Source organism: Diaphorina citri, unplaced genomic scaffold (genome assembly GCF_000475195.1).
Source record: "Diaphorina citri unplaced genomic scaffold, Diaci psyllid genome assembly version 1.1 scaffold133, whole genome shotgun sequence".
NCBI classification, from domain to species: domain Eukaryota; kingdom Metazoa; phylum Arthropoda; class Insecta; order Hemiptera; family Psyllidae; genus Diaphorina; species Diaphorina citri.
Genome location: NW_007377570.1, coordinates 80569 through 108156, shown reverse-complemented (window position 1 = coordinate 108156; position 27588 = coordinate 80569). Strand labels below are relative to the sequence as shown.

General features: G+C 37.1%; 3 protein-coding genes across 3 annotated transcripts; all 3 read right to left on the bottom strand.

Moving 5' to 3' along the window:
• Positions 1-327: 327 nt before the first annotated feature.
• On the bottom strand, positions 328-8521 carry LOC103525017 (androgen-dependent TFPI-regulating protein-like). Its single transcript, XM_008490061.3, has 5 exons — positions 8188-8521; positions 5624-5822; positions 5111-5251; positions 4053-4270; positions 328-989 (listed from the first exon to the last, which is right to left on the bottom strand). The coding sequence occupies exons 2-5, from the start codon at positions 5807-5809 to the stop codon at positions 794-796; spliced, it is 741 nt and encodes a 246-aa protein (XP_008488283.1). The 5' UTR covers positions 5810-5822; positions 8188-8521; the 3' UTR covers positions 328-793.
• A 1584-nt stretch (positions 8522-10105) lies between these two features.
• Positions 10106-26769, bottom strand: LOC108254622 (serine/threonine-protein phosphatase 2A catalytic subunit alpha isoform). The gene is made up of 4 exons (XM_017449835.2): positions 26473-26769; positions 13041-13250; positions 11136-11399; positions 10106-10405 (listed from the first exon to the last, which is right to left on the bottom strand). Exons 1-4 carry the CDS (start codon positions 26572-26574, stop codon positions 10121-10123), a joined length of 861 nt encoding a protein of 286 aa, XP_017305324.1. The 5' UTR covers positions 26575-26769; the 3' UTR covers positions 10106-10120.
• On the bottom strand, positions 13709-19415 carry LOC103525036 (glycylpeptide N-tetradecanoyltransferase 1-like). The gene is made up of 9 exons (XM_017449832.2): positions 18935-19415; positions 18348-18468; positions 17946-18060; positions 17102-17318; positions 16607-16723; positions 16059-16229; positions 14748-14928; positions 14362-14479; positions 13709-13884 (listed from the first exon to the last, which is right to left on the bottom strand). Exons 1-9 carry the CDS (start codon positions 19039-19041, stop codon positions 13709-13711), a joined length of 1323 nt encoding a protein of 440 aa, XP_017305321.1. The 5' UTR covers positions 19042-19415.
• Positions 26770-27588: the final 819 nt, after the last annotated feature.

Sequence of the window (27588 nt, the reverse complement as noted above, 5' to 3'; positions counted from 1 at the left end):
TATGACTTTAATCCTAAGATAACTTATGGTAGCAAGCCTCAGTCTTAGACAATCATCATCTAAGAGTCTTAGATGATGATTGTCTGGCCGGACGAAATGCTGCAGATTATCACGCGGTAAAAAATTTACAAAGGGTGATAGAAATGATACCTAAACTTCCAGTAGAGCCTTTCAGTTGAAATTAAAGAGGTTAAATTACTTTCCTCGTAGGAATTTAAAATTAAAGGCCTTGTTTGTGACGGCATTCCAGAGAGTATGAAATCATAAGAATGTAGGTACCTGAAAAAATAATTCAAGAGAGTACCTACAAGGTAATAAGAATCAATGTAACAAATAATTATAACTGAATGTATTTACAATAAAAATGTACACAAAACAAGTCCCTTCAGCATATATTATAGTACCCCATACAAATCCTTGGTGGCGTAGTGGTCAAACCGTTCGTCGGGTAAACAGAAGACCACTTCTTCAACCCCAGCCGAGGCATGTAATTTTATGCTCCTTTATTTGAGAATTTGAACAAATAATGGAACTCTATGTGATATGGTTCAGGCGTTAACCTCGCCTCGTGCCTCGTGGTCACCTTCAACTCAAAAGTTCACTATCAGAAATTTTCAATTTTACTATTTTCATTGTTAAAACATCATCTTCCAATGTACCTATGAATATATGAACATCTATCTCATCATTATTATCAACATAATATAGCTATTATGTATATGTATATTCAATATAGCACCATTCGTTGTACTATCAGGGGCGGAGCGCAGGTTGGGGGGACGGGAATCCCCTCTCATTTCTGAACGTCGAATCGGTTCTTGTCGTGCACAACCTCTCCATGGATCGCCTCGCTCAACACTCTGCCCAGATAGAGGAACGCGAAGCCCATGAGTTGCATGGGGAGACCCGACACTGTGTTCCAGATGAGGTCCAGCTTGTTCTGGAACACGTACACCCAGTGACCCGTCTCGAAGAAAGTCTCCAGAGTCCTAGGGAGGGGATAGAGCAAATGGAGGGTTAGAATCAGAATGAAATCGCGTTAGATTTCGGTTGGTTTATCGCGATCCTGATTGTAGATAAAGTAAACTATGGCCGATCTTACCACTGAGTGTTAATACAATGTCAAGGGTTTTCTTTGCCAGCCTAAGTTAGCTTGGTTGTTAGCTCGTCTGCCTTGTAAGCGCTAGGCCGCGGGTTTGATTCCCGCCCGAAACGGATTTTATCCTCAACGGATAATGTTCGATCTCGGAACGACTGGCTTTGTCCTATCCCATCTTCCTTCTTTCTTCGATGTCGGGACGATAAGATGTTAGTAATTACAGTTCCCTCTATCAAACTCGGCCCGTTTTATCAAATGAAACGGTCGGCATCTAGTGACTCCGCGCTACATTGAGAGACGGCCTTTAACACTAAACACAGGTAATTCGACCATAAAGTTAATTTTTAATGGGTCAATAAAACTGTACTTTACCGAATGACCTCATCGGAGTGTTAGTCTTATTTTAGATTCAATTGTTTTTCGAAAGAAAATCCTAGTGCACTTTTTGTTGGTGGTGCCCAGTGGCCGCTTTTTGGAGGAAAATTTCCACTCTCAAAATACCCCCGTATAATAAGGGAAGGTGTATAAATTTAACACAATAAAGCACCTACTTAGATAGAGAATTACACACACCTTCCTTTACAACACCTTTTTCACAATTTTTATTGAGTCGGCGCGGGGCCCAATTTTATTGGGATAGGCAATAAATAAAATACAAACACACGTAGGTACTAGTACCAATTTGGCGAAATAGGACGTTCCTTCCTATCAACGACTGACCGATCTGTTAGTTGATCGACGTATCGACGATCATTTCTGGTAAATAGTCTCACGAGGAACTTATTATCAATGAAAATTAAACATGTTACACGAGTGTTCGATTAATTCACATACCAATATTAGCATGAAATAATAAATTTATAATAAGTAATAAGTTAGAATATTAAGCTGCTATAACCTTGATTTTAATGAGATATGCACTGGTAGATATTAAGAGCTAGGTATGTAGGTACATAGGTATTTTGTTACAACCCTTTGTAATTTACAATTTAAAATGATTCTCCGGTAGGTACCTGCCCAGTGCCCACTCTAGAATGCTTCAACACTTTTCCCAAGCTGGGATTTCCCAAGCTTACGTAATTATTACCTACAGTACCTACATGGTAATTATGCAATTACCTACTTACTCATCTCATTTTCTTTTGCATAACTAGTGCCAACTTATCCAATGGTTATCCATATGATTAAATGGAAGGTGTCTGAGAAACCAAAGTTACCTACATCCGTGTAGGCATGGCAGCTATGTAAATTGGAAAATTGTTGTCGTAGGGCTATCTGTAGAAAAGATCGTGGATTTCTTGAACATTTCTAACTTTTTTTACCTAGGTATTACTAGATTTGGAACTATAATTTGGCAGGTAAGTACCTACCTAACTTAGTGACCAATGCTGAAATAAAATGTCCGTATTCAATTCTAAATTTCCATCACCGTAATACCATGCCTAAATACTAAACACCTACCTATCTCGCGGACACCGAAAGTAAGTAAATTTAAAGAAGATTTTACCTGCCTCTTGTATTAAATAAGAAGAAAGTTCTTCATAAGACCTTGCCCTTGGGACCAATTAAGTTTGAAGAAACCATTTACTGATGAAAATTTGTAATGAGACAATAAGTTGTAGACAATTACGTAGGTCCCAGTGATATATTTACCTTTCGAACACCTTCGTAAGGAATCAAAACTCGGTAACAAATAATCAAATCACCACTGCACAATGACTAGGTGATTTCATCGTTCCCCGATAAACTCCTGCAATGAGGGAAAGAGTTTAATTAGCCAGAGGCCTTAGCATGTTGAACGTTCCAGTTCTCATTTCTCAATTGAACACTGAAGATAAGCAACGTTCCACCTGGTTGGTATCCGGATAGGTGACCATCTGGGCAATCGCGTGCTGCTGGCTTTTCCCGGGCCTCACTCAGGCCAGGTGTGAAGTTAATGTGAGGATAGGACGATAGGTGGTTAACGTGTCGTCGAATCGAGAGTAAAACCCCCGCCCCGTCAGAAAAAACAGTAAAACAGTGACGTAAAAACTTTTTTTTTTTTTATTGAATTTATTAAATTTTACGTCTTTTTAGATAGGTACATACCTCAGAGGGGATGAAAGGGCTGAATTTAAACTGAAAATAATACGTTGTTATTTTTTTACATCACAAAACCGTGAGCTTGATTGTTTTAAAATATTGATCACTATCATTTGTTTCGTTAAAATAATAATTCTTCAATTATTTCATACTTAAAATTATAACAAATTTCTGTAGTTTGGACTGAAAACTAGTACCATACTTAGGTTAACCAACTCAGGTTACAAAACCCACTCCTTCTCAATGAGTCAATGTTTAACACTATTCCACCGGAAATCCGTATTTCACAAACCTAATACCTTCGGTTCAAAGGAGCAAAGGAACTCTGTGATTTCCTCGAAGTATTAAACTTAGATTAGGAGATCATGGTCGAAACGAAGGGCCCCTTATCAGTTCGTGAACACAATGACATTAATTCGATAAAGTTTTGTATGTACCAAAATTGATATAAACAGGTAGGTACATAAATTTGCCAGATGACTTGATTAGGATAAAAATACGAGAATATATAGGTAATAGTCATTATTGTAAAAAAAAACCCCTACTTACTCGTATTACGAGTTATTTAGTTTTATTCTCGGTACCTACAGGCTAAGTACCTATGTATGTACCTGCATGTACCTAATGTACTTGACTACATACGGTGCATTGTCTGGTTTTAATTTTATTTTTCAACAATTAGGTAACTTCTTTTTGTAAGTAGAATTCTTGAATAATGGGTGAAAAAAAACACCCGTTTTTTTCGAATAAATTTAGCAAGAACACTACTGTCCATAAACCGTCCATTAGTGCTTGGACCCCCCCCCCATCCGGATACAGTAAAAGTGAAACTCGAAATTTTTCTATCTTCTTGAAAAATATTCATACTTACAGCAGACCATAGGCTCCGTTGTACATGAACAGAACGGCCATGGAGTAGAGAAGTTTGGGCAGGGGTCTCCTGTAGGTGACCAAAATAAGGACGACTAGAATGAAAATAACGCCATGGATCATAATGTTCATCTCGAATGGGAGAATGAGATCCGCGTAGGGAGGCCAAATGAGTTCCCGATCATACCAGAACAGCGCCCAGAATGTTCCGGCGACCATCTGGGGAGAAAATAGAAGAAACAATAATATATTTCAATTAGAGTCAGCTCTCATGGCGTAGTGGTCACTGCGCTTGCCTTGCACCCGGAAGACCCGGGTTCGATTTCCGGCGGGGTCAAAAAATTTGTATCATCCAAATGATTGATTCCGTGACTGGCTGTTGCGGGGCCCACTCAGCCTCGTGAGGAAAATGAGTAGCTATGACATATAAATGCGCATAGCGACCGGTGCCAGCATGGTAGGTAAACATTGGATTTTAGGATTATTGAGAATATTGAGATATTGGGAAAATCCTACAATGCTGCAGTGAGTACCAAAGTCGTGACAAAGAAACTGCATTTACAATATATTTCAATTATTTCAAATAAAACTGATCCCACAAGCAAGGTAAAGACTCTGACAAATGGATTGTGCCTGAAGACCTACCTACATACATATTGAAATAAGATGGGGCTTACCAAGTCAACTTGGCGTGGGGGTTTTCGGTTGACTCTCGCGAGACTGGAACTAGAGCTAAGGTAGATAGATCAATCCAAGATTCATCTCAATCTCGTGTTTGACATAGAAGGCCCCAGAAAATTAGGCAATTATTACCAGAGGCAATTATTATAATAATTATAATAATAAAGGCAACTTTTGCTTACACGGTTCTAACTTCAACTCGTGCCCGCCACTCACGCTCAGACAGACGGTCTGATAGACCTGGGTCTGTCAGACCGTCTGATAGACCTGGGTCTGACAGACCGTCTGATAGACCTGGGTCTGACAGACCGTCTGATAGACCTGGGTCTGACAGACCGTCTGATAGACCTGGTGTAAAAGTTTGTGAAGATGTCTTACCGTACAGACTGGAAATACTAGGGAGAAGAACACATAGCTGTTGAACATGGAAAATCTATCATGAACCAACTTGGGAAAGAATCGGGTCAGCCTCAGAAAGTCTTCTACCAATAGAAAGATCACAAACAGGTATTGGAGCATCTGAAAAGATCACAGAAAATGAAGTACAAGCAGTGTAAGCATATAATATGTATTATGCAGTTAAGCTGGATTCTGAGTAGGACCTGAAATTTGCTTTTCATTTATTCAATGAAACACTTTCGAGGTCCTAGAAGAAGCCTAAAGACTCTAAAGAGTCTCTTTACCTCTGCAGTAGATTATTAGTGTGGTCAAATTGTCGAAAAATATTGAGTTTTTCATACCTCGGCCGGGATTGAATTTGCTTTTACAAAATAAGTCGTTCCCAGCTAACACAATACGCTAAATTTCATGACTTGACTTGTACTCGAACCAGCAACTTCCAGATCCGAAGTCCACAGCACTCACCACTACACCATTAGGTAGCTTCCTTACCAGGTTCCAATTCGTGTAGAAGCGGTAGAAGTTGGTCTGCGCCCATTGAATGTCTTTGGCATACTCAGCGTACGATGTGTTCTCAAAGTCAGATTCGTTAGTGTAGTGCGGCAAAGTGTAGATGGAGTACGCCACAAACTGCTCGTAGACAAAGAGGACAACGTGCAAGACGGTTTGATAGACCATCTTGCCGGATCACCTGGAACAGACACAAGAGGACTTTCTAACGGAGGTGTACCTTGCTTGACAACAGTTTCTTTCTCGTCTAGATAGTCGTATGTAATGGGAATACTCTCATTCCGAAAAAAATCGTGTCGTATGTAATGGGAATACTCTCATTTAAACTACATTGCCTACAGGATATCCGGAAAAAAATCAGATGAAACTCTCGAACGTGCAAAAAGAATGTTCGCTTCTGAAAATTTGTGTTTTTTGCTTCTCACAGCATTTTTACTTTTAATTATTGAACACATGCAGAACAGGCAAAAGAATCCAAGGCAAACTAATCGCCAATGAAAATAATAACAGAGCTGAGTGCCAGTAAAAACAATAAAACCCACCAGGGAAATTAGTAAAGAAAGCACGTTGTTTAATGTCAACAATCTTCAATAGCTTACGCACCTGAGGTTTAGACACTTTAGACTGTTGAGAGTGTTCTAGGTGTTTAACACTATCAAGTCCAAACAATGTGTGAGTGTGATGAATCGACAGTTTTAAAAAATCAACAATATTTCTTTCATGGAAAGCAGAGAGAATTATAATAACAAGAATTAGGTAGATTAGGATTGTTTGGTTTTCCTATTTGCGTTCATTTCCAGACGAACAAAGAGGTTAAGTTGGTCTGCGCCCATTGAATGTCTTTGGCATACTCAGCGTACGATGTGTTCTCAAAGTCAGATTCGTTAGTGTAGTGCGGCAAAGTATAGATGGAGTACGCCACAAACTGCTCGTAGACGAAGAGGACAACGTGCAAGACGGTTTGATAGACCATCTTGCTGGATCACCTGGAACAGACACAAGAGGACTTTCTAAGGGAGGTGTACCTTGCTTGACAACAGTTTCTTTCTCGTCTAGTTAAGGATCATTCCCACTTGTCGTTCGGAAAAAAATCGTGTCGTATGTAGTGGGAATACTCTCATTTAAACTACATTGCCTACAGGATACCCGGAAAAAATCGGATGAAACTCTCGAACGTGCAAAAAGAATGTTCGCTTCTGAAAATTTATGTTTTTTGCTTCTCACAGCATTTTTACTTCTAATTATTGAACACATGCAGAACAACACAGGTAATTCGACCATAAAGTTAATTTTTAATGGTTCAATAAAACTGTACTTTACCAAATGACCTAATCGGAGTGTTAGTCTTATTTTAGATTTAATTGTACAAAACAATATAGATTTAATTGTTTTTCGAAAGAAAATCCTAGTGCACTTTTTGTTGGTGGCGCCCAGTGGCCGCTTTTTGGAGGAAAATTTCCACTCTCAAAATACCCCCTTATAATAAGGGAAGGTGTTTAAATTTAACACTATAAAGCACCTACTTAGTCTTATTTTAGATTTTATTGGGATAGACAATAAATAAAATACAAACACACGTAGGTACTAGTACCAATTTGGCGAAATAGGACGTTCTTTCCTATCAACGACTGACCGATCTGTTAGTTGATCGACGTATCGACGATCATATCTGGTAAGTGGTCTCACGAGGAACTTAATATCAATGAATTAAACATGGTACACGAGTGTTCGATTAATTCACATACCAATAATATTAGCATGGAATAATAAATTTATAATAAGTAATAAGTTAGATTATTAAGCTGCTATAACCTTGATTGTAATAAGATATGCACTGGTAGATATTAAGAGCTAGGTATGTACATAGGTATTTTGTTACAACCCTTTGTAATTTGCAATTTAAAATGATTCTCCCGTAGGTACCTGCCCACTCTAGAATGCTTCAACACTTTTCCCAAGCTGGGATTTCCCAAGCTTACGTAATTATTACCTACAGTACTTACAAGGTAATTATGCAATTACTTTCCCACCTCATTTTTCTTTTGCATAACTAGTGCCAACTTATCCATAATGGTTATGGTTATCCATATGATTAAATGGAAGGTGTCTGAGAAACCAAAGTTACCTACATCCGTGTAGGCAGCTATGGAAATTGGAAAATTGTTGTCGTAGGGCTACCTGTAGAAAAGATCGCGGATTTCTTGAACATTTTAAACTCTTTTTACGAATGATAGGTTAAGTAGGTACTAGAATTACTAGATTTGGAACCATAATTTGGCAGGTAGGTACCTACCTAACTTAGTGACCAATGCTGAAATAAAATGTCCGTATTCAATTCCAAATTTCCATCACCGTAATACCATGCCTAAATACTTAAATACCTACCTATCTCGCGAACACCGAAAGTAAGTAAATTTAAAGAAGAAAGTTCTTCATAAGACCTTGCCCTTGGGACCAATTAAGTTTGAAGAAACCATTTACTGATGAAAATTTGTAATGAGACAATAAGTTGTAGACAATTACGTAGGTCCCAGTGATATATTTACCTTTCGAACACCTTCGTAAGAAATCAAAACTCGGTAACAAATAAACAAATCACCACTGCACAATGACTTAATGTAGGTACACTAAAATCACTCGCACCATTCACTTCATGAAATAAATTGATAGTATTTGAACCTTTAGGTACCCCAGTGTTTATGGTACCTATTAAAGTAATAAAAATTGAGCACTCTAAATTTTAAACTTGACTTGAAGTTCAAGTGCGGCTTGGGAAACACGGAAATCAACTGGTGACTAATGTAGGCAGGTAACACTATTTGATTGGTTTTTCACCGAAACTAGACTTTCCAGTCAACTTGATTTCCCTTTAACTACCCACTGTGGGAATGACTAACATAAATAATTATTACCTTGGCGAGGTGTTCGCTCATAAATAGTTACCTCTTACCTAGTCTAGAATGTCTAGATGGTACTTTATGTTTACATAGTATAAAATTATGTTGATAGGTGTTATCATTGATTTTGTCTGGGGACTACATAAGTTCATGTTAGGGTTATCTTACTAGACTATTAGTAAGCTTGGAAAGTAGCGCGTCTGCCTTGTAAGCGCTATGTCAGGGGTTTGATTCCCACCCGGTCCAAACTTTATCCTAAACAGATAAGGTTCGTTTTCGGAACGGCTCGGCTGGTTTTCTGTCATGTCATCCTTCGCTTTTCGATTTCGGGACTATAGGACCTCCGTTGTTAGAGTTCCCTCTATTAAACCTCTTCAAAAAAGTTTTCATTGAGTATGACATTATTATTTTGCAGTCCGCAAAAAACATTATTTTTTTTTATTTCTGAGAATGTTCGCATACTGCTCGACCTCCGACCTACGGTTTACCATAAAAATACAGACCAGAGTGAAGCTGTGTTCACACTCCACATAGCCGACAGCCGATCGATGACTGAAACCGTACACACTGCCTCAACATAGATTCACCATCGATCGAGGACTGTCGACTATGTGTGGACATGGACACAGCTTATTCCAGGACTTCCCACTTTTTACGCCACGCGCAAAAAACGCACATGTAATAAAAAGTAGGGAATGTACTACAGCTACACGCGTAGAAAATATTGGAGAATGGTACGTTTTTTCTGCGTGTGAATTAATTTGTGAGAATAGTGATTGAAGAAGACGTCAGATTTCTAAATTACTAGAGTAGTCTACCTACACAATGTTCTATCAATTCATAACTGACCTGACGGAAAAATCTGGTTGTAAATTCCGATTCATAGGAACACAAGGATTGGTCATTGTCATTGCTCGGACTTAATCAGCATTGGATCCTAGATAGTCGTCCAAATTTATGATTTGACACGTCTCTTTGGTGTGTTTGTGAACGGCATCTCTTTGTACTTACAAATATCTGAAATATAGTTTTAGGTAATTTATTTGAGGTACCTTTGGCACATCAATCAAAAAATAAATCAGGTAGGTATCGGTTTTACGTCACGTAAGAAGTTAAAGTGATTTATTTTCAACTTCAATAGGAATCAGGTTTATTAACATGATTGTAGATTTTTTGTTATTTATCTAATTAATGCATGGATTTCCTAGCGGCCTACAATATTTATTATTCATATATCTATATAAATAAAATTGTAGATTTGTCTGTACATTGCTCAGAATCGTGAAATTTTTAGTTATTCTTACTCCGTATACATCCCCGAGCCCGATTCCAAAAATCACATTAGAAAAATTTCTGTCTGTCTGTCTGTATGTATGTGTGTGTGTTTAAAGTGTTAGATTGCAAATATTTCAACAGGTTACTTTCTAGTGTTTTCGTGTTGACCCAGCACCTAAATGGGAAGTATTGTGTCTCTTATCGCCCATTTGATGAGGGAAATACTACGGGACGACACAGACCACAAACGTTTAATATAGCAGTTGTTTCATTGCTACGAATTAAAAACGGAGGTAAAACAATCAACTCACAATGAATACTTGAGTCCATCATCCAGCTCCATGATAGCGGCCTGGTTCCCGCAGCGGTAACAGTAGTTGGGCGCCGAGAAGATGGTCACCACGTTCCGGTCGTGACACCAATTGTACCCCTCCATCACCAACTGATGGGCCCGGGACACAAGGGTCAGACCGTTCGAGTGGTTGAACGTCTCGGAGATATCCTGGCCAAACGTGTAGCCCGCGCCTCGGGGAGAAATACCCCAGCCTCCTCGGTCATCTGGGTCTGACCAGAGGAGATCACACATGGGACCCTGTGACACAGAGAGAGAGGTTCAAGTTAGAATAGAATAGAATATACCCTGAATACTGCCAGAATAAGACTGAAAAGTCCCTTTACTCCCACAGTCTAAACAAGGTCTTAATTATGTAGGTATTTGATAAATAAAATTGGTACACAATAGGTGTAAATTTTATTTAAAAAAGGAAATGTAAGTTAGTGAAATGCAAATCACTAATAAGACTAAGTAAGAGTGAATCCCATTGTGTGGAAAAAATAAGCCATCCAATGGTAAAAAAACCGCATCCTTCTAGCACATCTAGAAGTGGGTTATAATTTGTATGAGTGAGTCAGTCAGTTGTTTTTCATACAATCCAAGAGTTAGAGGGAAACTTCATAAAGTTACCATGTCTTAGAAGAAAATAAAAAGCTATGCTCTACTAAATTGAAAATCTCTACACATTGATTAAAGGTCCGTTCGTGAGTTTCATCTGATCCCCCCCTCCTGAATGTAGGTACTTGTAGGCAATGTAATTTAAGTGAGAGTGTTCCCACTACACACGACAAGTGAGAGTGTTCCCACTACACACGACACGATTTTTTTTTCGAACGACAAGTGGGAACGGGGCTTAACCAGACGAGAAGGAAACAGGAAACATTTGTCAAGCAAGATACCCCTCCCTTTTAAAGTCATCTCGTGTTTTCCCCAAGTAATCCGGCAAGAAAAGTCTACTCATGCCCCACAACACGAACACTTCTCTTACCTCGTGTGGAACTTCCTGGAGTCTGTCCAGAGCTCGTATATGATCCAGCGTGTCAATGGACGGCGACAGACCCCCGTGCAGGCAGAAGATTTGCCCGTCCACCAGCGCCGTCAGTGGTAAATAGTCGAACAGATCCGTGAAGAACTTCCACACGTTGGCGTTCCCGTACTTCCGCAGACACTCGTCGTAAAACCCGTACACCTGTGTGATCTGCCTGGACTCGTGGTTGCCGCGGAGGATTGTGATTCTCTCCCGATATCGGACCTGAAGGGAAGAGGGTTGGTTTTAATACTAGTTTAATATTTTAAATATAGGGACTTGTATAAAATGGGTAGCCCTTGTTAATTTAAATGAAATTTAAAAAAAAAAAAAAAAAAAAAAAAACAATAAGTAGGTAAGTAGTAGAATTTCACATTTCCAGCGTCCTCAGGTATCTTTGAGATTTCCAAAGGCAACCTGATTGGCTCTGGCAGACGTGAAACTAAGAATAAAGAGAAAGACTGTCTCAAAGTAATGTAATGCAGTATCGAAACGGTATTTTCATAACTTCATAAAAAAAAAAGAAGTAGAATTTCGATAGTCCGTAATTCAAGGAGCATAAACTATAAGTAAGTAAGTACCTAGATATTACAATATTGTCCGAAAATTGCGGAAAAAATAAAGGGAAAAAGGAATTTGCCATTTTCATCTATCTACACGTGGAGTGTGAAGTTATTTGTGGAATTCAGCAAATAGGTAGTTAAAAACCCGTATCTCTATTTGCGATGTGTAAATAACATGAGCTTATGTACTAAGATATCTCCAGCTATTAATAAATCATTTGTCTAGAAATCTCGAGAAGATTCTAGCAATGGACTTTTTTTTCTGTCGAAGAGGTTTGATAGAGCAAACTGCTACAACGGAGGTCTTTTTTTGTTCCCAAATCGAAGAGAGGAGGACAGGACAGTAGAAAGCCAGCTATAAACAGATAAGGTTTGACTCGGGCGGGACTCGAACCCACGACCTAGTGCTTACAAGGCAGGGGCGGCAACCTCTAAGCTAAGTAGACTGACAAAAAAAGCATTACTCTGGTCTAGAGTCTAGCCATGGACAGTGCTTGTCTAGTTTATCATAAATCATAATGTATTAACAATCAAAAGAGAGAGTGAAGTCGTGGGAGTTTGGAACTTATCATGGATGAACTTTGAAGAATACGAGTATTGTTTAAATATCCATTGCCAGGTTCAATACAACATACAATAGTCTAAAACCTGTTTGAGAGATTCGAGATAAGACTTCGTGTGCAGTTGAAACTTGGGGAAAACCTCTCAGTGGTGAGTCATGGCAAATGATAATTTCTTCATTATGAACAGGAGTAAGTATGTTGAGAGCAACTATTCAGGGATATTAGGGAAGTATGAGGAGGGTAACAGACACAGAACGTCTGGGTAATGTAGACAGTGTAGCCAATTTGGACTGCTATACAATACTAAAGTTCAAAGTGTATAATAAGAGCGTTTGTTGACTCAACACCTAAATCATGCCATATGACTCAGAAAGAGAGAGAAAATTTTCAATTTAGAATGTAGCAATGTGGTAGCCAATTTTTTCAACAGTTGCTAGCCAATTTTCATACTTGCCAGTTGTTAAAATAATTTTTTACTTCCACATTTGTTATCGATAAATCTGAGTACCTACTTATGGTACCAGGCTGGAGAGTTTCAGCCCAACTTTCAGTGTGTAGATTACTAATACCTAATGAATGACCTAAATGTGTAAGAAATTATGGTACCAGGCTGGAGAGTTTCAGCCCAACTTTCAGTGTGTAGATTACTAATACCTAATGAATGACCTAAATGTGTAAGAAAAAATCTCATTTATCTCATTTGAAAGTGTGAAGGTTGTAGAAAAGCAAAGTTGACTCACCTTAAGAGCAACTAAAAGTGTGACAGTTTCCACGGAGTAGTAGCCTCGGTCCACATAGTCTCCCATGAAGAGATAGTTTGTGTCAGGTGACTTGCCGCCAATTTTGAACAGCTCCATAAGGTCATGAAACTGGCCATGCACATCTCCGCAAACTGTAACGGGACACTTGACTTCTTGCACATTTGATTCTTTTGCTAGAATTTCTTTGGCCTGAGAACAAACAAATGATGGAAAAATTCTCAAGATTCAAAAATACTTCATAAACTTGGATTTTAGTGCCCTGACAAAAAAAAAGGAAAAGAAAGGTTTTTCCTTCTTTTCCTGAAAAGTTTCAAATATGGTGTTATTTTCAAGTCACAATATGGAACACAGAATTACTTAAAGTTCTTATTTAACAAGAATTGTCAAATAATTTACTCTTTAATATTATGTAAAGTACCTACCCAGCCATCAATGATACAGTAGCAAGAATTTCAACCACTAGGTGGGAGGTGGACCTAGTATGTACCTACACACTTACTTAATTAATTATGGTTAGTGTTTATCTTTAGATCACTTCTTCTCCTTTTTTATGAATGATTAAACTAACAAATTCATCCAAGTACATAAGTAACTACCACCTATCAGTCATAGTTAGTGATGGGTAAATACCCGGGTACTTATTTTTCCTACACTTTTTCTGGATACTTAAACTCTATATGGGTGAAATGCTGACGACCGTACTGGTTGTCCTTGTTCCGATGCTTTATCGGTTTCATATTGTAGCGCCCACACGGCCATTCCTGACCTTGCGGCCGTCCTCGGCCGTGTCTGTATGCAGGACCGGTTGGCTTCATCTGTTTCGCTGAGATGGACTAAGCTTATAATATTCAAGAGTTAATTCAACTAATTTTTCATTAACTTCAAAACCACTCACACCTTTATTAAAATATGAATGGGAGCATTTTGGAATGCTGACAGAAAAAAATCCACGTGCTCTTTATTCAAAAATGTTAAGTAGACAGAATGTGTTCTAAAGTTAGCCTAATTTTATGCCCATAAAGGACTGGGGCTGATTCAAAATTAATAATCTCAGGAAATAGTGCTTGAAATTGACATCCTTCAGATGGTTAGACCAACGATATTTTCGTTCTTTCCCCAACCTCTTCCATTGAAGTCAACAAGCATAGGTACCGAGTATCAGATATTGATTGACAATTAAGATTCAAAATAAATGCAAAACCTTATTTGTTGTTCTCCGAGTAAGAGTACAAAGTAAAAAGGATTCAATTTTAGACTTAAGAGAAAAAAAAAACACAGTTTTTAGGGAAATTGTGATTACCTGTGATTTCGCCATCGTTTTCTACTACGAATGTGTACACTATTCCATCACGCGGCAAAAACCAATGCTTGAACTCTTCCTCTGAAAATATTGGCGCTAAGTCGAACCGGAGGAAAAACTGAAAAACAGAAACACAATATTTCATTTGATAAAGAGTAAAATAAAGAGAATATAGGTAAAAATGATATTTAGGATTTTGAAAAGTTTATAGTTACTTCCTACCCCTTCCAAAAATGAAGTAAGAGGGTAAAAAGTACTGAAATGTACACCAAAACTAATTGGAATTTTATTTTCCCTAAAGAAACATCGGAAAAGCTCCTCCCCTCGAACCGTTCACATTACTTCAAACTTAAAGCATGGGAAAAGCTAGTAGATCATATACTTACTTCGCACAGAACCTTGTGAGCCTTGGGAATATCTGCCTCCTGCAAGGGTCTGAACCCAAATACCTTGGTAGTTTCGGGCAGTCCGTACAGTTTCAGAGTTCGTTTCATCGTCATGTTACGACTCAGATGAGAAAATTTTACCTCAATCAACTTCTTCGGGTTCAAACTTCGATGCCAATACCTGAAGGAAAAACACAAAACATAGGTTATAAGGCTTTATTCCGCGAACGAATCTGCACTCCCTAATTGATTATATTCAGTGGAGTAAAAAGTGAGGGGTTGTTTGTAGAACAGGATGTATTACTTAGTGAAGGCAGCTGTTAAGTAATCCATCCAACACTATGAAATAGGTATCTCAAGGACACGGGAAGTACGTAACGATGTATGACATCCACAAAAAATAGTGAAGAGGCTCTCAGCTTTACCACAGATAAATAATCAAAGTCTTCTACCAATAGAAAGATCACAAACAGGTATTGGAGCATCTGAAAAGATCACAGAAAATGAAGTACAAGCAGTGTAAGCATATATTAAGCAGTTAAGCTGGGTTCTCAGTAGGACCTGAAATTTGCTTTTCATTTATTCAATAAAACACTTTCGAGGTCCTAGAAGAAGACTAAAGACTCTAAAGAGTCTCTTTACCTCTGCAGTAGATTATTAGTGTGGTCAAATTGTCATATTAATACGACTTTACAATATCACTTAACTAGTAGGTAATTTTATTTACAAAAGTCTAATAATTAATGAGGAAACTAATCGGGAAAAAGTACTTAAAGATAGTGACGATAATAATAATAATAATAACACCACTTTATTGTCCATCGATTCGAAAAATTCCGCGAACGAATCTGCACTCCCTAATTGATTATATTCAGTGGAGTAAAAAGTGAGGGGTTGTTTGTAGAACAGGATGTATTACTTCGTAAAGGCAGCTGTGAATCCTTCCAACACTATGAAATAGGTATCTCAAGGACACGGGAAGTACGTATCCTCAAAAATAGACATCCACAAAAATAGTGAAGAGGCTCTCAGCTTTACCACAGATAAATAATCAATTACCAGTACTGCCAGTGCCTAGTTTTTGGTTTTTCCACTTTTCCGTTTCTTCCAAGTTTTCCAAATCCAAGAAAGTCTTAGGATTAATCAATTAATAAGGTTTAAAGGTGTAGTCGACTGGCCGTCGATCGATGTCGACTGAACCGTCCACACTGCCTCGACAACATAGATTTATCTCGTCGATCGACGGTCGGTCGACTATGTTTGGGCAGACCTTAAGAACTTTCAGTATCAGGACTCAACCTAGCGACTTACCGACAAGTACCAACTGGTTTGGGCAATACTACCCCGGCAGTATACACAGCTTGGAATAAACCCTTCAGATTAACACGTCGCGTGATTTCACGGATCAGAACAGGGGCCACACGTTTGCTGCGTAACTTCTTGTGAACACACAGGAAGTTGATCTCCACCATCTTCTGAGATCTGAAATGGAAAAATGAATCGCGAGATATGTTTAAGTAAAATGAATAGTGAAATAACGTTCTTGAAAAGAGATTCCGAGTGACAGTAAAAGTTCACAAACTCTTAATGTGAAAAACCATGTCAGCCTGTAAAGGTAGAAGTAGAAACACACTACTATCACATCACGCACGTGAGCTATTGGGGAGTCAGAAAGATGTAATTCAAAGTTTCCCCACAATGTTAATATCGTTCAGGACAGCTATACTAATGACTCCCCATAAGCTCAAGTGTATTTCTAACTAAAACTGTTTTGCACAAAGAACTAAAGTGATTGTCTTTCCTGATCTTTTTCAAAGACAATTGTGCATATATGTGAAATTTTTTATTCATATACTTACACGCCATATATTGACAAGGTCGCTGGAATGGCACTGATGAAGGCAACTAATACATTACTCTTGGACACTCGAACCCCACAGTGCCACTCCTTACACCAGCCTGGTGCTTGTAATGCCCTGTAATGAAAATCACATGGAACTGAGATTTGATTTCCAATGCACCACTCTGCCAATCCATTACAAAAACAACACACTTTTCTTTTGTATAAAGGAAAATCATTTTCAATGTAACTAATCTTCTTTAGAGATAATAAGGTCTATCTATTTTTAGCACAACCTTTAAAAACAAATAACATTTACTCATTTACCAATGAGGGTGAAACTTATTCAATTAGGGAGTACATAAAACAAGTGATGATATACAATAATACATTTCCTATTGGAATGAGAAAAAAAGAAAAAAAATCTCTGGAAAAGGAGCAACACATTACACACCTCAATATCTTAATTTTCTCAATATTTACCTTTTCTTTTTATATTTCTTTTAGCACTCACCATTGTAGAAATTTTTGTGGGTAATCAAAACGAAACATGGAATCTTCGTCCTCTACATAGTTTTCATTGAGTAATTTGTAAAGTTCTTCGAGCACCAGAGGATCATCCAGGTTGAGAGTATCCCATTGGAAACCCGGAGGTAGTGAGTAGGGCTCTGCTCGGATTTCTGACGGACTTTTGTCAAGCTCAATGGGTCCATTGGTTGTGATTTTTTCATCTATAAATACAGAGTCATATACACAATTAGCTGAGTTATGATGGGGTTTTGAAATATTAAATTCCATCAGTTTTGTGTGAGATGTTACTATTTTGATCTGAGGTTAAAGAGTCAAGAGAAAGTATGTACTTAAACATTTTCAATTGATGCATAAAGGAATATTGTTTTTAAATCTATTAAACAGTACTTAAGTATAAGATGTATTGCAAATTTTATCTTTAGCTAAGAAAACTCTCAAAGGGTTTAACACTTTCAATGCCACACTGAATATGGTCAATATACCACTGTGCCATGGGCATTTTGGGGCATGTTACCATCTGGTAACACATGTCAAAAATACAATAAAAAGTAATGTGACTTGTACTTACTTGTCCTAAAAAAAAAAAAATTAAAAAAAAAAAAATAAAAAATAATAAAGACCCATTTATTCTGCTACGCCAATCACACACTATCTGTGCTACCAAGCAGTAACACATTTTGTTAGTTAAAACACCTAGTGTGTTACCGGTCAGTAACACATGGTGTTGAAAGTGTTAAGATCATCTAAAAAAAAAAAAAAAAAAAAAAAAAAAACCATAATTATCTACCTTTTACATTTTTGTCAATAAATTATTGAAGTATAACTACCTATCTTAGGCACTGGCTGGGTACTCCAGAATTGATATTGCTTTTGAAGAGCCTCCTCGGGTGTTTTGGCAGACCTTTGTTGCAAAGAAAACACCTCCATTGCTTTTCTAATTTCCTGTATACATAAAATTAAGTATATTTACTTACTGACATATTAAATATTAGGATATAATATTAAGTTGAATCTGTCTAATAATTAGGACCCATCTGAATAGGAAACCTGGATCTCAGGAGGGGATTTTCAACTTGGATATTTATTCAAAAAAGTATCTACTTAAACAATATTAGCAATTTGAAGTTTGATATTTTACAAGAAAATTTGAAAAACAAAAACTATTTAACTTGTAGATTAATATGCAATAGACTGAATGGGTGACATGCTGAATTGAGAAATAAACAAACCTGAATAGAAAAGTTGACTCCCCCTTCAGAATTAGTTGCTTGATCTTCTCCACCACCATTCTCTACGGCTTTAGAAGGATTACCAGAACCTTCATCAGCTTTCTGCTTCTTCTTTTTTAATCTGAAATAATAAAAACAAACAAGTTTTATTTAACCTAGTGTTGAGTGTAGGTAGCTTACACTAAGGCCAGGGTCTATAAATTAATAGTTAATGTTGAAATGTATGTTGACCTCCAAGCATGGTTAGAGTTGGATAGAACTCTAATACTCCTGCTGTTCCCCATTTGTCAAACTCCTATCATCAAAATGTCAGAGCTTGTCAAGCCTTTATAAAATTCAAAATGTGATAATTTTTCAGTATTGCTACTCCACTTGTTAGTTTTCTCAATATGTATACCCCACCTCATCTAACACTCATATTATTTATGAACAAGAATGATCGTTCTTAGATCAGTCTCAAGTCAAAATTGACCAATCAAATGCCTCGAGACTATATGCATAGCACGAACTTAAGAGCCAGCATTTTGTTCTTAAATATGGGTGTAAGTGAAGTACCTATAAACCACATTGAGAGGGAAAGAACTTACTTTTTTGAATTCCCAGTTGAACCTCCATCCACAACAGTTTTTTCTACTTTATCTCCATCAGGCTGTGCTCCTGTTTGTTCCGTCTTCCCTGGGTTAGGGTTACTCATTCTGAATTGAACTGTTGAATCTTGGTGACTGCTGGCAGCGGGCCTAGGGTATTCAGATACCACCAAGTGATGTGTGCAGTATTCTATACAGGTAAACCGCTTCCTCAAGGACTACCTAATCGATAGTAGATTACCCTTGACTGATTATCGTGGATTATGCCGACAGTGATGAGTGATTGCACAGCCTCCTGGTGATTATTAATAAATTATAAACAAGTGAATAAATACATGAAAGGCACGGTTTGAAATGAGGTTTAAAAAGGACAGACTGAATAGTACTGAAGAGAACTACCTGCACTGGAAAAGAGAGACAGGAGAACGAAAGTTTCGGCAAAACTTTTGTAAGTTTCAATTTTCAAAGCTCAAAAAAAAAACTTCTAACACTTGGGGTGTGAAGTTAGCGCTTTGCGAGTTGCGACTTCGTTTTTATTGAACTTGTGAGAACTTATCGCATGTGTTATCGCTTTTTCCCCACAAACGTTGTTGGAGCGTGAGCGCGGTAAAATTTAAAATTTGAAATGAGATGAGTAGTTGAGTACAGTGTATCCAGACTTAGTGATTTTTCACTAAATTTAGTGAATTCTTGGCAAATCTAGTGATTTAGTGATTTGAGGTCAAAATCTAGTGATTTTTGAAAGAAATGTAATTTCAGCGCAAAATTGCTCCTAAATCTGAAAAAATGGACTAATTTTTCCAGAAACCTACAATTTTGCCCCTTCAAATTAGTCTCCAGCAAGTGATCTGCATGAATCCGTGAGACTGCTTCCCAATGGAGGATGAGATTCAGAGTTATTACTCCTACTCATCTGGGGTACATTATCCGTTATGTTTTCAAAGTACGCCATGTTTGAAGATTTTTGAAGAGAGACGAAATTGTGCTCTGAATTGTTTAAAACCGGGCTCTCCATATCACTGGCTGTATTCACTTAGTCCATGGACTACTGGGTGCAGTCATTGGAGGTTGACAGTGTAACTGGCCGCAAAACCAGTGCCACTTTAAACAATTCAGAGCACAATTTCGTCTCTCTTCAAAAATCTTCAAACATGGCGTAGGTACTTTGAAAACATAACGGATAATGTACCCCAGATGAGTAGGAGTATTAACTCTGAATCTCATCCTCCATTGGGAGGCAGCCTCACGGATTCATGCAGATCACTTGCTAGACTTCGCAGTCACCAGAGAAACGCCATCTGTAGAAGAGCATTGGAGGAGCAGGAATCGTCGGCCACGACGGATACCTAGATCATCATGTGTGTGTGTGTGTGGTTGTTGTGTGATGGGTGTGTGTGTGATGGTTGTGTGTGGTGTGGTGCATGTGTGTGGTGGTCCCGTACAAAGGACGGGTCAACCACTAGTTTTAATCTGAAAATTTGATTAACTTATTCACAATGTTGACAGAGCCAGCAATGACGTGAGTATGACTAGCTATTACCTAGAAAGTCAGGGGGTACTCCTGTGAAAACTGAGAGTGAGCTTGTGCTTTCAGTGATTTACAGTAAACGAACAACACCTACTCTAGAAACCTGAACTACCCATATGATCAACTAACAACGATTTGTTATACAGATAATTTATTCAATAGAGAATAGGTAATACAAATTATATGCACAAGATCTTTTTGCCAACTGCAAAATTCTAAATCTGGGGCTCTTTTTTTCCTTGATGAGTATGATGACGTGAGTATGACTAGCTATTACCTAGAAAGTCAGGGGGTACTCCTGTGAAAACTGAGAGTGAGCTTGTGCTTTCAGTGATTTACAGTAAACGAACAACACCTACTCTAGAAACCTGAACTACCCATATGATCAACTAACGATTTGTTATACAGATAATTTATTCAATAGAGAATAGGTAATACAAATTATATGCACAAGATCTTTCTGCCAACTGCAAAATTCTAAATCTGGGGCTCCTTTTTTCCTTGATGAGTATGGAAAATCTTTTTGCAATAAGTCAGAGGGACATTTTCTGTTATACTCTAGGCCTAGATTAAACAGGGAAAAAATTGTGGGAAAAAATAAAACAATTTTTTCCACAAAAGATGTGATTTTTTTTGTTTATTATTTTAATAGTTTTTTATCTTTACAAATAAAAGAAACATAGTTATGCAAGCGTGTTTCATTAGAAAATAAGTAGTCATTATATGATTTATGCATCCTGGATGCTCCTAATATCCGCTTCCCTATAAATGAGATTTCAAATTAAATTACGATCGTCTTCCGATCCTTAGTTCTGTATAATCCGTTCTTACCACCATTTTCTAACAAAACACGCTTCAAAGAATAATCGTAAGGGTTTTCGCATATTATAATATAGTTATGTATATGTTCATAATATAATTAAATCAAAAATATATTAACAATAATCAAAGAAGAGAATTTGATTAAAATAATAATTAAAAAAAGTAAAGAAATTAGTTTCATAACATTTTGAATCTCAGAGTAACCAAGCTCCAGGGTTCGATTCCCTAGGTTGATAAAAATTCACCATCATTGAAACTTTTGGGTTTATTGAATGTTCGGGGAAGGTTTTGAAATTACACGGAAAAGTAAGAGGGTTGTATGATGGACTAAGCTTATAATATTCAAGAGTTAATTCAACTAATTTTTCATTAACTTCAAAACCACTCACACCTTTATTAAAATATGAATTGGAGCATTTTGGAATGCTGACAGAAAAAAAATCCACGTGCTCTTTATTCAAAAATGTTAAGTAGATAGAATGTGTTCTAAAGTTAGCCTAATTTTATGCCCATAAAGGATTGGGGCTGATTCATGTGTTCTAAAGTTAGCCTAATTTTATGCCCATAAAGGATTGGGGCTGATTCAAATTAATAATCTCAGGAAATAGTGCTTGAAATTGACATCCTTCTGATGGTTAGACCAACGATATTTTCGTTCTTTCCCCAACCTTTTCCATTGGAGTCAACAAGCATACCGAGTATCAGATATTGATTGACAATTAAGATTCAAAATAAATGCAAAACCTTATTCGTTGTTCTCCGAGTAAGAGTACATGATAATTAGATTTGTTTCATCATTTATTATTGCTCAAAGGTAGGAATGGTATTTTAAACCAGTGTAAGCTTGTCTATGACAATAACATAACTATAACACACTACAGAAACACTTCTAAAGAAGAGATTTAGATCGTAGATATGGTTCCTGCCAAAAGTTACCAATTTTAACATTGCAAATTAGAACTATTTTATATTATTTGTCATTTTCTTTTTTCTTACTTTTCCTTGGATCAATCGTGCCTGACTAACTCATTGTTAACTCAGAATAACCCGATTTGAAAGATGGTAAGGATCTCAAAACAATACATAACTCATAACTAAACTGGCGGATTCAAATAATTCCCGAGTCATTTTCCATCACGAAATATTTTTTTCCGAAACTTTCAACATTGTTCTTTATGAACCAATGTTACAATTTCTTCGTTTTTCCTTCAATTCAAACCTAACTGGACACACTGATCCCTTCATCATCAAACGACAATGGTTACACTCATGTGAAAGATCCACTCCATTCATACAAACAAAAAGAAAATCACACCTAATGAAAAATGAACATGTACAATTTAATTTCTTCAGTATATTGGAATTCCTTAGAGGGGGAAATAAAAAATAATGCTCACATTGCGCTCGATATACTAATACAAAAAAGAGGACAATTTAGTACATAGATAAATAATTATTTATAAAAAGAGTATAGAGTAGGGTACAAAGCTGCGTAAATATAAATGCAAATAAGACCGATATTATCGTTCCGCTTGAAATTTCTCAAGATATGCACAGTCAATTGTTGAGGAAATCTTCATATACAATCCCTTACCTTCTACTTTAGAAACAGTCCTGTAGCTATAGAAACCTCACTTAACCTACAACAATGACTGTGCATAATCTTTTGATAGAAGTCTAGTTATGTTCTATATTTTGTCCTTAAATTTGCTCTCCCACTTTCTATTATTAAAATTAACTTACCTAACCTACCTACTTTCTTTACACATTTTATTCCTGATAAAATAAACGTTCAATACGTTACACTAGATAGAAAAGAAACATACTTGGACATTGTGACAAAGGTATTGTATAGAGATAGTATTGTTTGTATGATTCCGTTTCGCTTTGTTTCTCAGCCACACACATGAATGCATACAGCATTGCCAGTGGGACTTAGAGGAAATAGTCGGGGGTTCTGCGGGTGACATGAGGCTCGCCACGTCTTGGTGCAGGATCGAATTGTAAACTGAAATTCAGAAGCAGAAGTGACACACATTAGCTAAGAAAATAACCTAATTAAATTTATATAAATCTCAGTGTAGCTCCGGGCATGACAAGCATTAATATGGGGTCTCCTACTCCTACAGCAGATGTTCGTAAACTTTTCCAAGTGGCGGACTACTAAACAGTATTTTAACTCAATTCTTTGCAGACCACTAGACATTATTACTCGTCCCATGAAATTATTGACCATAATTATGTTTCCCTTCTACAAAAGTATTTCGGGCCACTTTCGTGCCGCGGACTTTAGGTTAAATACCAATGTCCTACAGTTTTTTTTTTTTTTATTGCCCTGTCTATTTTTGTTGGGATGTACCCCCATTCATAGATTGTTAGATTGATTGTTAGTAAAGTACCTACCCAGCCATCAATGATACAGTAGCAAGAATTTCAACCACTAGGTGGGAGGTGGACCTAGTATGTACCTACACACTTAATTAATTATGGTTAGTGTTTATCTTTAGATCACTTCTTCTCCTTTTTTTTATGAATGATTAAACTAACAAATTCATCTAAGTACATAAGTAACCACCTATCAGTCATAGTAGTTTATTAGGTAAGTACCTAAGTAATGAACTAACTATTTACCTATCTCACTACCTAGATAGTCTTGAGCTGAAATACAAGCAATTGATCTTACAGATTCAGCATGATTAGTGAGGTGTTAATCTACAATTATTTTTATTCCAAGCACTTTATTGTTTTTCCTCCAAGGTTGTCTAAGCTGGATAATTATGTGCAACCTAATGTCTATCACAGGCTAGAATTTAGGTTTCTTAGGAGTGGTGCCAAGGGGGGCTTGTTCTGTATTTTACATGAATACTAGTTAGATAGGTATGTACCTACTATTGGGAAGTACCACTATCAGTGTCAATAAAGGTGTATTTTCCATTTGGAAAACTGATCACTGGTCCAATGGAAACTGAACACTAGACCTTCAATGGTTGGGATTGTGTATATTGGATTACAGGTGATACCACACAACCTCCTGGTTGAACTAATACCCTTATTTTTCTATAAGAGGGGAAATGAACCTCAGAAAAGAGGAGTCTCAGTTTCCAAAAGGACCACTAAAAGGAAAAAATAAAAGGATAATTTTGTTTCAAAATCACAACTGTGGGGGTACCTACAAAATTCAATTTTATCTTTTCTTTCTTTTAATCTCATCTTTTCCAGTTCAAATTTGAAGGAAGGTGGGTGGTTGTGGGGGAGAAAAAGGTACACTGCATTTACTCGCCAGAATAACAATGTTACTCTCAGCCTTTGTTTAACAAGTTTCAAAACTGATGAAAATCTGAGGAATTATCTGAACAAAAGCCAAAAAGGCTAATGAAATTTTCAAGAAGTGAACCCTACTTAGGTAGCGTAATAAAATGTTCTACTTAATACACAAGACCTTGAATGATTATGCCAGCCAGGTAGACCTCACAGGCAAACCTATTCAGGCGTACTTATCAGGTCTACCTGATAGTGAATGGTTAGTCTTTTTTTAAAATACCCGGGTATTTACCCACCCTGGGGGTGGATAAATACCCAATTTTTATTTACCCACCCAGTGGGTATTTACCCATGACCCATCACTAGTCATAGTAGTTTATTAGGTAAGTACCTAATGAACTAACTATTTACCTATCTCACTACCTAGATAGTCTTGAGCTGAAATACAAGCAATTGATCTTACAGATTCAGCATGATTAGTGAGGTGTTAATCTACAATTATTTTTATTCCAAGCACTTTATTGTTTTTCCTCCAAGGTTGTCTAAGCTGGATAATTATGTGCAACCTAATGTCTATCACAGGCTAGAATTTAGGTTTCTTAGGAGTGGTGCCAAGGGGGGCTTGTTCTGTATTTTACATGAATACTTGTTAGATAGGTATGTACCTACTATTGGTAAGTACCACTATCAGTGTCAATAAAGGTGTATTTTCCATTTGGAAAACTGATCACTGGTCCAATGGAAACTGAACACTAGACCTTCAATGGTTGGGATTGTGTATATTGGATTACAGGTGATACCACACAACCTCCTGGTTGAACTAATACCCTTATTTTTCTATAAGAGGGGAAATGAACCTCAGAAAAGAGGAGTCTCAGTTTCCAAAAGGACCACTAAAAGGAAAAAATAAAAGGATAATTTTGTTTCAAAATCACAATTGTGGGGGTACCTACAAAATTCAATTTTATCTTTTCTTTCTTTTAATCTCATCTTTTCCAGTTCAAATCTGAAGGGAGGCGGGTGGTTATGGGGGGAAAAAAGGTACACTGCATTTACTTGCCAGAATAACAATGTTACTTTCAGCCTTTGTTTAACAAGTTTCAAAACTGATGAAAATCTGAGGAATTATCTGAACAAAAGCCAAAAAGGCTAATGAAATTTTCAAGAAGTGAACCCTACTTAGGTAGCGTAATAAAATGTTCTACTTAATACACAAGACCTTGAATGATTATGCCAGCCAGGTAGACCTCACAGGCAAACCTATTCAGGCGTACTTATCAGGTCTACCTGATAGTGAATGGTTAGGGCCTTATGCTGTGAGGGATAACAACCCAGCAAACTTAACGGGATAAACAAGGTAAATACCTAGGAAGGTATATTCTTCTCTATTAAAATATGAGAGCATTTTCCTTTCTACATTTCAAAATTATGCAGAGAGCAAAGAGTAATTTTTTGTCCATGTTGAAATATGACCGGGTTTGAATGATTTCCTCAAGTCTTCATTACACAATATTGTTTTGAAGGCAAAATGTGAAATGTGTGTTCTGCCCACATTGGGTAGGGTTAATTTTAGCAAAATGTACTAGATTCAGAACACGGATTTAGGTTAGTAAATACTAATGTTGCCTCGCTACCTACCGACTGTTTCGGGGTGTACTCATCTTTGTGAGGACAAAGTATGAAATGGTTGAAATTTAAGTTAATAGCAACTTTCTTGTTTCAGGAATTCGCGTGTCCCAGGTCTTCAGATGAAATTACAGATGCCCATCAGGTAAAAACAAACGAAGTCTGGGGCACGGATTTAGAACGAAATTTTAATTCTCAAGTATTAAAGAAGACTGGTAGAATTAGTAAATCTAACGATAACTAATGTTGTAAATAGAGAAAGACAAAGGTAATAAGGTGCAAGATCTAATGATTTCTTTACCTTGTCACACAAGGTTTTTACTTGGCTCTCGGTAAGTTGTTTGCACTCATTCAACTGTTCTATCCACTGGTCCAGTTCTTTGAGGGCAGCTTTTTCTTCCATCGTTCACGAAGAGGTGGACACACACACAATGACTTGAATCTCAAAATATAAAATGATTGAGTTGTTCTTTATGTATTTAACTGTTACAATAACATATTCTTCAAATAAAAACTGTTAATTAGTGATAAAAACGTTCTTGATGGAAAAAGAAATATCGGAAAAATTTCTTTTTAACCAAAATGGCTGAACGAAAACGAATCATTCGCGCAGTCGCGCATAGCGGCAAGCAAGAGGAGTCAGGATGACGTCATTTTTTTAAGGTTGCTGCATACGATGCAGAAAATTATGCCCCGACCCGACGCGCGACGCAACAAGCGACATGACACATGAAGCGACGAGCGACGGACCATTAAAAAAAAAATAGATTTACTTGATTATATTTATGGTTATGATAAAAAATAATTAATCCACGGATAAGTTGGTAACGAAAAAATTAATAATAATAAAGAAATCAACAGAACATTTTGAGGTTGAACTGGAAGATTTCTACAGTGTCCAAATTTGCATCGTTTGAAACATAACTTGGAACATGACGCTGTCTTCCAAACTTTCATCCTTCAGAAAAATTACAGGGTTAAAAAAAAAATGAGTATCCCAGTGTCCAGAACTAATAATCAGATTACGGATTAACTTACCCGATGGTGATGTTTTGTACACATTTATTCAATTTTTCATTCACAATAGTTCTGAAATTTTCGTTTGATCAATAGGACGGTGGACGGTATTTATCTGGATGACTACCTTTGGATTTTTTTTGCACCCTAAATATTAAAAAAATCTTTGTTTAGGTACCGATTCCCCCTGTCCCTGTTTTGAGGCTGAGGGTGTGGTTATGTACCGGGTTGAGATGAACGAGGTGAGATAGGATATTCGTATCATAATGCGAAATCTCTCTAATGCTAATGTTTTGCAATGGAGTTTGGACTTCAGTGTTAGGTATTTTTTCTAACCCTCTGTAATATCTAATTTCGAATTTCCCGCCAACTTTACACGCCATGAAGGCAGGTTACCACA